At 51.3% G+C, this 9,882-nt stretch overlaps 2 protein-coding genes across 3 annotated transcripts; both read left to right on the top strand.

The window, feature by feature from the left end:
- Positions 1 to 211: 211 nt before the first annotated feature.
- Positions 212 to 3,390, top strand: PFDN5 (prefoldin subunit 5). Its single transcript, XM_004429106.3, has 6 exons — positions 212 to 321; positions 495 to 597; positions 909 to 940; positions 1,874 to 1,948; positions 2,065 to 2,170; positions 3,184 to 3,390. Exons 1-6 carry the CDS (start codon positions 250 to 252, stop codon positions 3,258 to 3,260), a joined length of 465 nt encoding a protein of 154 aa, XP_004429163.1. The 5' UTR covers positions 212 to 249; the 3' UTR covers positions 3,261 to 3,390.
- Positions 3,391 to 3,610: 220 nt separating this feature from the next.
- On the top strand, positions 3,611 to 9,611 carry MYG1 (MYG1 exonuclease). 2 transcript variants are annotated; one of them, XM_004429108.3, is made up of 7 exons: positions 3,618 to 3,849; positions 4,010 to 4,122; positions 6,570 to 6,729; positions 8,547 to 8,699; positions 8,840 to 8,962; positions 9,065 to 9,246; positions 9,401 to 9,611. In XM_004429108.3, exons 1-7 carry the CDS (start codon positions 3,634 to 3,636, stop codon positions 9,591 to 9,593), a joined length of 1,140 nt encoding a protein of 379 aa, XP_004429165.1. In that variant the 5' UTR covers positions 3,618 to 3,633; the 3' UTR covers positions 9,594 to 9,611. The 2 variants fall into 2 exon arrangements, with proteins under 2 accessions (XP_087298448.1, XP_004429165.1); XM_087442322.1 differs by lacking the exon at positions 8,840 to 8,962 and having other exon boundaries at positions 3,611 to 3,849.
- The last annotated feature ends 271 nt before the right edge of the window (positions 9,612 to 9,882 follow it).

The following is a 9,882-nucleotide window of genomic DNA, read 5'->3' as shown; positions in this document are numbered from 1 at the left end:
AGTTCCTTGAGGGCAGGAGTCCTGTTTGCCACAATTTTACTACGCTAGGCTTGGGATGTCTTATGCAGAGAACGCAAAACTACCTTCTCTCATCAAAGGCGAGTCTGAGAAGCTCAGCCCCTCCCGGGACGGGGATCATAGAGATGTCTGGCGCAGGGAGGCCTCCCGCGCAGCCATCGAGGCGCGCAGGGGAAGGCTAGAGCGCTGCTCGCAGAGCCGCCTTCCGCTTCGCTAGTCCTCCTCCCCAACATGGCGCAGTCGGTTAACATCACGGAGCTGAACCTGCCGCAGCTAGAAATGCTCAAGAACCAGCTGGATCAGGTGGGGACGGGCCCCAGAGACAGCCCTTTCCCCCCTCGCATCCCTCCTGCCCACGCGTACTCCCTCGCCCCCCTTCCTCCCCACTTTGGGAAGCTTCTCTTCCCAGGTGAAACCCCCATCAGGTCCCAGGACCCGCAGGTTCCCACTCTGACCCTCTTTCCCGTCCTCTGTAGGAAGTGGAGTTCTTGTCCACGTCCATTGCTCAGCTCAAGGTGGTACAGACCAAGTATGTGGAAGCCAAGGACTGTCTGAACGTCCTGAACAGGAGCAACGAGGGTATGGGGTAGGCGTGTGAAGGCAACCGGGGGGTGTGGCGAGCCGGCTTCCTCTCTCGTCCCGCCTCCTAATCCAGTTGTCCTTACCCGAGACGAGAAAGCAATCCGTTACATATTGTCTGCCGCTACACGAGCCCTTTGCATGGTGCCTGCCTAGCATTGAAATGTACAGGACATTCCTCTGCTCCTGTTCCCCGTTTCCCTTCTTTTCATACTATCTCTGGGCGCTGTGTCATGTTGGAGTTCCCTTTTAACATCTTAACGTCGGAGGTGCCAACCTTCCCCAGATGTTTGTCTTAATTGCTTTTACAGGGAAAGAATTACTCGTCCCACTGACGAGTTCTGTATCCTTTCCACACGAACTGCTACCCTGCCCTCTCCTTTTCTCCTTCTCCCCTCCCCAAAAGGGGTGGGAGGTAGTTTTGATTATTCCAGAGTGCCCCTATGATTCTGAGAACACTCTTATTATACACACTTCGTAGCTCTCCTGTCTAACCTGGGGCCAACATCCAGCCAATGCCTTGTGAGCAGGGAATATGTAGAATTGAGGTGTGATTATTTCCTTTTGCTGTTTGAGGATATAATCTAATATGGAGATAAAACTGGTGGTTTACACTTTTACTAATAACTTAGAAGACATAAGCAGTAGAATAAGAGGATATAGAAACAAAGGGATTGGCTCTATTTATTAATCCTCAATTTCAGCTTAATTGTGGCTCTTATTCCTAACCTTTTGTTACTAAGAAACCTGGGTTGTGTCTACCTGTTGAGTGTTTTACTTGAGTAAGTTATGACAATAGGGCACCTGGAGACTAGTCTGAGAACTGACAGGCTAAAAGAGAAACACAGGAATAGCAGTGTAGTAGGGATTGGCTAGATAATGAGCACTAAATCCATCAGGAATTAAGTAGTTCATAGTTGGGAGTGCTGAGGGGAAGTGAGGCTGGCTTTTCACTTTTCACACTCTACAGCAGTGAGAATATATTATGTCTTGTCTTTCTGGAGGGGCTAATGGGAAGAATTGTAAGAACTGCTTGGAGGTGGGAGATGGGATCAGGGTAAAAGTGTTCCAGCCTATGTCATTTTCTCCACAAGGAACCAGCTTCTCTGTCTCTCCCCATTTGGAGTTTATAGGTATAGTTCTAGGGCCTCCAGATTATTCAGTCCCTGTGCCTCGGAGATTTTTAGAGAAGGAGGGTCTTAGAAAGCCAAGCAGGCTAGTGACAGGGAATCATGACTCCTGCTGGGCTAGTTTTCCCTTAATCCTTGCTTCTCAGATGTATGTCCCTGGGAAGCTGCATGATGTGGAACACGTCCTCATCGATGTGGGAACTGGCTACTATGTAGAGAAGGTGAGTGGGAGGAAGCATGTGCATACTCCTGTGAGTGGGGAAAGGGAGTTTAGGGGAAGACTAGAGTGCAGCATTGGAGTCTCCTCTTAGCTCCTCATTCACCTCTGACCTTGCAGACAGCTGAGGATGCCAAGGACTTCTTCAAGAGGAAGATAGACTTCCTCACCAAGCAAATGGAGAAAATCCAGCCAGCTTTACAGGAGAAGCATGCCATGAAACAGGGTAAGGTTGGCCTGGGGGCACTGCTTGACCCTTTCTATATCTATGATAGAGAACGTGGATTGCAGGTGAACCAGAGGGGTGTCCCCTTTACTGGACTAAAACCATGTCTTTTTCTTTGGTGTTTTGATGTGTTTATTCTCTAGATTCTGTGCATTACATACCTGCTATTTGTAGATTCCTGGGGGTGGGGCGGCGTGGAGACGGTGCTTGAGAAATTGAGAGGAAGAAAATCATGTCTGTGCCCTTGTGGAGCTCCTATTAATTGGGATGGAATGGGGGAGAAGATACATGTAAGTGAACACAGGAAAGAAATAGAGCCATGGGCCGGCCCCGTGGCTTAGCGGTTAAGTGCGCGCGCTCCGCTGCTGGCGGCCCGGGTTCGGATCCTTGGCATGCACCGACGCACTGCTTCTCTGGCCATGCTGAGGCGACATCCCACATACAGCAACTAGAAGGATGTGCAGCTATGACATACAACTATCTACTGGGGCTTTGGGGGGAAAAAATAAATTAAAATTAAAAAAAGAAAAAAAGCCTTAACTAAGTACCAGCAATTGCAACCCTGGCTGCTGCACATTAGAATCATCCAAGGAGTTTGAAAAGAAAGCCTGGGCTCATCCAAACCAACTAAATCACCTGGGGGTAGGGAGGGGGATTCCAGGGGTCAGTGTTTTTTAAAAAGCTCCCCAGGTGATTCTGTTACACAGTCAGGATTGGGAACCACTGTTCTAAAGGCAAAAATCTTTTCCACATTATAATTTCCTGGTTATGTCTGACTCATTGAATACTGTATTTTGTTCATTTTCCTATCCCAGTGGTTATATTGACTGACACAGTGTAGACTCTAAATTTGTGTTAGTGTGTGTCCCCCACAGTGGATCACTGTTAAAAAAGTTTTATTAACAAACTGTAGCAGGTTGTCTGCCTGTCCTTAAACGTCCCTGTCACTTTTCCTGACCTCTAGGTTCTCCCCTTTAGCTCCTGACCAGGCTCTGACTTCTTCTTTTCCACAGCGGTCATGGAGATGATGAGCCAGAAGATTCAGCAGCTCACAGCCCTGGGGGCATCTCAGGCTACCGCAAAGGCCTGAGAGCGTGTTACCGAAATGGGGCAGAGGCATCCGCTTTAGCGGCCTGGGACTTTGTGGGCGTGGCTTCCTGGAGTCGGGGAAAGTGAAGGGTCTTGTGTTTCTTGCTAATAAACGTGCCAGCGGGACAGAATGTCGGTCTTTTCTTGCGTTAAGCAAGGGCCTGGTGATGAGCTGGGGGCGGTGGTCGAGAGGGTGTGCCCCTCCCCCCTCCCCGGAGCCTGATAAGCTTGGGAGTTCCATACTCGGGAACCCCGGCAGCGTGCCCTCCCTACAGGGCGGTTACCGTGGCAACGGCCGAGAAGCGGAAGTGGGGCTGCGCGTGCGCTTCCGCTTCCGGCTCCCCCCTCCCCCGCGGGGAGGCTGCATAGGCTGCATGGGCTGCCGCTTCCTGCGCGGGTTGTTGCCTCTGCTGCGGCCGCCCCCACCCCTGCAGGCCCGGTCTCGCATGCTCGGCCCCGAGTCCGTCCCGCCCCCCAAACGACCCCGCAGCCACCTCATGGCACCGCTCCGAATCGGGACCCACAACGGCACCTTCCACTGCGACGAGGCCCTGGCGTGCGCGCTGTTGCGCCTCCTGCCCGAGTACCAGGTACGGTCCGCGGAAACGGACCCTGGGACCGCCCCTCACGAGGACCCTGTGGTGGCTCGGGCCCGAGCACCGCTCCTCCCCGCGCGGCTCCTCTGGACACCCAGTTAATTCTCTACCCGCGCGACCCCTGGCAGTCCCTCACCTCCTGTGTCCTCTGCAGGACGCAGAGATTGTGCGGACCCGAGACCCCGAAAAACTGGCTTCCTGTGACATCGTGGTAGACGTGGGCGGCGAGTACGATCCTCAGAGACATCGATATGACCATCACCAAAGGTGGGTTTCCAGATTCCATGTCTTTAGCTTCCTTGAACTTTCCTCAAGTTCAGCTCCACTTCAGCCGTCCGCTGCTGTGGTCCGTGTAAGCCAAGGGATGTGCCTGCCTCATCCTTGAAAGCAAACTCTTGAGTCCCATGGGACTACAGCCCTCCATCCTTCCAGCTCTGCCTGCTCCGGGCCCATCCACCTGGCCTTGGAGCTCCCTGAGCCCTGGCATCTGTCCCGGCCTCCCTTGTCAGTCGTCAGGCCCCTCCCCACTCACATTCCTTGGCTCAGTCAGGCTTTTCACCCCCCAGCACCATCATCACCCCCCCTAGTACCCCAGCTATTCATGTGCCTTTGCTGCCTGGCCTCAGACTGCTGGGCCCGCGTCATTGTGCTGGTTGCTGACCGTTCAGATGTGTGTGGTCTTCTGCTTCATTTACACTCTTCCATCGGGAAATCTTTCTTTTCCAAGGTTACGCGGTTGTCCACAATACCGTTCCAATCCTTTCCCCTCTTCTCAAGCCCTACCTTATCAGACTCCCTCAGTGTGTGATCCTGCCTCTTAACTTTTCAAAGGAAATTGAGCTTTTCCTGCATGCACGTCCTCAGCTCCCTCCTTCCAGCTCAGGAAACACTGCTCTCTTCTGCTTGCCCCTTTTCCAATCTCTTATTTCTCCTCTGGGACTCTGCATCACAGTTCTCCCACCAGTGTTTCTACTTCTCCTTGCCTACAGCCTAAAACTCTGCTTGAGCAGCATCTCCCGTCTTGGAAACAAAGGAGTGAATAAAAAACAAAACCTCCGCACATAAACCACACAGTTTACAGCGGTTACTGCTCAGGGATTATGAGGAGGTTTTATTTTAAGTCTCTAAGTACTTCTCTCCCTTTCTCTCTCTCCTTCCTTCCCTCCCTCTCTTTTTTGTTTAAGTATACATATTACTTTCATAAATGATGTTGGGAGGGAACCCTCCTGGTATTTACAGCCTAATCTCTCACCCTCACTTGCCAGCCAGTCTTCAAAAGAAGAGCTGACCCTGGCTCCACATCCCTTCCAATTCATTCCTTCATTCAGCCGGTTCTCTCCCAATCTCTCCACTAGAAATGCTCATGGAAAGGGCACCAGTGACCTCAACACCAAACTCAGGTTGCTGACTGAGGGTCTCACCTTAACTGACCTCTTTGTGGCACTTGACTATTGACTACTTTTATAAACATTTTTTTAAATTACGCAGTATTTGACACATAAAAGAATGTATTGAACATTTCTGGAATGTAAAACATAAAATGAATACCCATGAAGCAATCTCCCAGCCTAAGAACTAGAACATTACCATTACTGTAGCATCTGTACCTGTGCCGCTTCCCTGCTGCATCCCCTTCCTCCCCCAGATGTAGCAATATCTCGAATTTTGAGTTCATCATACCTTTGGTCTTGTGTATAGTTTACCAGATATGTCTGTTTCCATCAACAATTTATTTAGTTTTGTCTCTTTTTGAACCTTATGTGGCGGGTTATTGTCATTAGTCTTTATACCTTATAAATATCTTATATTTTTTGTATTTACTCAATATTGAATAATAAGTCATTAAAACAAAAAATGAGCTCCCTAGGTGGTTGTGGCGGACCGGTATTTAGAAATTACAGCTGTATTTTCTACTTCCCCTAACAACTGTCGTACCTTTTTCCTGTTCTCTGTCCTATTGCTGTTCAAACTCCTGCCTTCCTCGCTCACCTGGACCTGGTAATCTGGAGCTAATCTCCTTGCATCTGTTCTCCAGGATGCTGGCTGGCACAGTGCTCTTCCCTGCTTCAAATCTCTCAATGGCTCCGCATCACCCACAGATAAAGTTCAAACTCCAAAGTGTGACGTACAAGGCCTGCCATGATCTGGCCCCTGCCTACCCCTGCAGCTTTATCTTTTGTCACTCACTCCTCACACCCAAGCTGCCTCACTTGCAGTTCCATGAGGAGCCCTGTTTCTCAGCCATTGTACGTGTTGTTCTCTCTACTTGGAATGCCTTTTCTCCCGCACCCTTTTGTCTGGTGAACACCCACTAATTCATCTTGCAGGAATGACCTGAAGGCTCTCCTCCTGAACCCTTTCCTCACCCCCTCCCCCCTTTGCCTTGTTTAAAACTAGCTGGAGCATTCGCTTGGTTGTCTGCATTTGTCTGCCTTTAGCAGATGAACTTGGGGGACAGGTCTTAGTTTTTTTATCCCTAATATCTAAAACACAAAGCCTGGCATGTGGTAAGCATTGAGTTAACCACTGTGGAGTGAGTGCATGAATGGAGACTCCAAGCCAAGGTTCATGTTGACCCCTGAGGAGGAGCCAAAGCCTCTACAACTCCGGCAGTATTCCCCAGCCTCCCCACCCCACTTGTGCCTGCGTGCCTGCACACGCTGTGGGCTAACTGGAGCTGCTCTGCCTCAGCCCCGCCTCCCTGTGCTCCTCAGATCTTTCACAGAGACCATGAGCTCCCTGTCCCCTGGGAAGCCGTGGCAGACCAAGCTGAGCAGTGCGGGACTCATCTATCTGCACTTCGGGCACAAGCTCCTGGCCCAGTTGCTGGACACTAGCGAAGAGGACAGCATGGTGGGCACTCTCTATGACAAGGTGGGGACCTGAGGACAGAGGTGCCCCACACACACATCTCCACCAGGCCAGCTGGGAGTGGCACTCAGGAGTGGGCCTCGGGTCAGGGTTCCTGGCTCATAGCTGGCCCGCCACCCTTTCCCTCAGGCTTGTCTTCTCACAAAGAGATGGTTAATCTCTCTCCGACTTCCATCTGGGGTGGTTGTGAGAAGTGGGTGGGGTACTATATGGGGAAGGGCTTTAAAAACCATAAAGCAGTGTTTCCCAGTCTTTTTCTTAACCTGACACACCTAAAAAATGAGTGTTCAACAACTTGGTAATAGCAAAGGCTGCTTATGTTTGGAAGCATATGGCTCAGAGGTTCTGGCTGCCCTGAAGGTGGAGAGGAGCCTATCTTAGACTGTAATTCACCGGAGGCACACAGGTTGGGAAGCTCAGCTGGATGGGTTTAATTATGAAAATATCTTCAGGTTCCACCAGTGTCCCCTGCAGCAGCTCAGCAGGTTCCTGCTGTTGGGGGAAGGAACAGGGCTAGTAGCCCTGGCGTGCATGTCAGGTCAGTGATGCTGAGGACACCCACTTGACCCTAGTCCTGTGAAGCTCACAAGTCAAACTTCAGTCAACTCTGCTTTTTGCAGAATCAGCTGTTGAGTTCACTTCTGTCCCAGCTTGCCTATCTTCTGCCCCCATGACACAGCATTGGTATGATCCAAAACAGTGAAGAAATATGAACAGTTAAATTGGAGCTTTTGGAAAGTAAGGTTTTAGACTGCCGGGTCAACTTTTTCTTCTACTGCCGAGAGGTTTCTAAGCAATTGAACTAAATTACACCCAAGTTTTCACTGAGTATCAGATTGGGGTCCAGACCAAGAGGTGCTGGGCATAGAGGGGTTTCCTTTTCAGCTCTCCCTGAGAGCAGCACTTTTTCTATGTACCACAGACATGCTGAAATGCAGGCAGGCCTATTTCGTAGGGCAGTTTTGCGTTAAACACTGATATATCGTTTCTGCCCCCAAATTCTTGAGGCATTGTCCTACCCACCCCCCTTTTTTTTGTGAGGAAGATTAGCCCTGAGCTAACATCCTTTGTCAATCCTCCTCTTTTTGCTGAGGAAGATTGGCCCTGGGCTAACATCCATGCCCATCTTCCTCTACTTTATATGTGCTATGCCTGCCACAGCATGGCTTGATAAGCGATGCGTAGGTCTGCACCTGGGATCTGAACCTGTGAACCCTGGCTGGCCAAAGCAGAGTGAGTGAACTTAACACTACACCACCGGGCCGGCCCTGTCCTACCATTTTAGGCTCAGGAGATGCAGTAACTGCTGATGCCACGTGGCACATCATGGGCTTCCCTGGGACCACATCCCAGCTCTTGACATCTAGTCCAGCACTCCTCCTCTCCCAGCTGACTCATGTGCTTGGCCAGAGCCTCAACCAGGTCACTGAGTAGCCTACTCAGCCCACCCGGATATTTGCCCACCCTCAGCCATAGGGCTCCACTCCCACAGAACTCCTCATGGAACTTGAGACCGTCCTTGTTCAGAAGTCAGCAGCCCCCACCACACACATGCTGGCTTTGGCTCTGGCTTTGGCAGTATAGTGAGCGCTGGGTTAGAAATCAGGTGATCCGAATTCTAGCCCCGGCACTCTTAGCTCTCTGACCTTAAGCCGCTGACCTCCCCAACTGCCCCTTTCCCCACCCAGTTAGTGTTGAGAGATCCTCACCGGGCTGTTGTGAAGACTAAATGAAAAAGTGTGTATGCACATACTTTGAAATCTATAAAACTTTATGCAAATGGTAGGTACCCTCGAGCCTTTCTCCTGTTGCTGCCATAGATGTACGAGAACTTTGTGGAGGAGGTGGATGCAGTGGACAATGGGATCTCTCAGTGGGAAGAGGGAGAGCCTCGATATGCGCTGACCACTACGCTGAGTGCCCGGGTTGCTCGGCTTAACCCCACCTGGAACCAGCCCAATCAAGACACCGAGGTAAGGAGGGCCCAGGGGAGGAGGCCGTGAGGCATGTAAGAACCTCAGCAGAGGAAAGGAGAATGGTTGTCCCTCTCAAAGCCTAGCAAAGGCAAAAGGTCAGGCCAGCACCATGCTTCTGATTCTCAAGTGATTCCCAGGCCGGGTTCAAGCGCGCAATGGATCTGGTTCGAGAGGAGTTTCTGCAGAGACTAGACTTCTACCAGCACAGCTGGCTACCAGCCCGGGCCTTGGTGGAAGAGGCCCTGGCCCAGCGATTCCAGGTACAGGCCTGGGAGGACTTAGTGACTGCTGGCAGGCTGCTGGTCAACAGGGGCTCCTGCTTCTACCCTAAACCTTCTAGCTATGCCTCGCTTCCCTTTCAGGTGGACCCAAGTGGAGCGATAGTGGAACTGGCAAAAGGTGGATGCCCCTGGAAGGAGCACCTCTACCACCTGGAATCTGGGCTGTCCCCCCCAGTGACCATTGCCTTTGTTATCTACACTGACCAGGCTGGACAGTGGCGGGTACAGTGTGTGCCCAAGGAGCCCCATTCATTCCAGAGCAGGTGAGGCCCTAGGGGACCACCCTGCAGACCTTCAGGCCTGTTTCAGCCCTATCAGAGAAGGCCACTAACCTTGGCCTCTGCTCTGCCCCCTTTCTCTCGCTTCCTCAAGGCCTCCATTCGCTGCCACTAACTTCCTCTTTCTGCTCACTTGTAGGCTGCCCCTGCCGGAGCCATGGCGGGGTCTTCGGGATGAGGCCCTGGACCAAGTCAGTGGGATTCCTGGCTGCGTCTTTGTCCACGCCAGTGGCTTCATTGGTGGGCACCGCACCCGAGAGGGTGCCTTGAGCATGGCCCGTGCCACCTTGGCCCAGCGCCCAGCACCTCCCACAAATCCTCTAGTCCAATAAAATCTCTTCCATCTCACACTCACCAAGTCCTGCCCCATCATTGCCCTGCATCATTCTGGGAACTGGCTGAAACTCGGGAAAAGGGAAACATCTATTAGATGCCAGAGCCCACACTAGGTCTTTTCTGGACTTTGCTTTCTAAATCATTTGAAAACCATCAGTTCTAAGGTTCAATAACTAACCATTCACAAGAAGTGACTAAAAAGTGACAGAGCCAAGATCTTAAGCCAAAGCCCATGCCTTTTTTTCCCTTCACTATACCCCAATCCCTGGAAAAGACAGTCTCATA

This window comes from Ceratotherium simum, chromosome 17 (assembly GCF_057802395.1).
Source record: "Ceratotherium simum simum isolate JZ-2026a chromosome 17, ASM5780239v1, whole genome shotgun sequence".
NCBI classification, from domain to species: Eukaryota; Metazoa; Chordata; class Mammalia; order Perissodactyla; family Rhinocerotidae; genus Ceratotherium; species Ceratotherium simum.
This window is presented reverse-complemented; position numbering and strand designations above follow the sequence as displayed.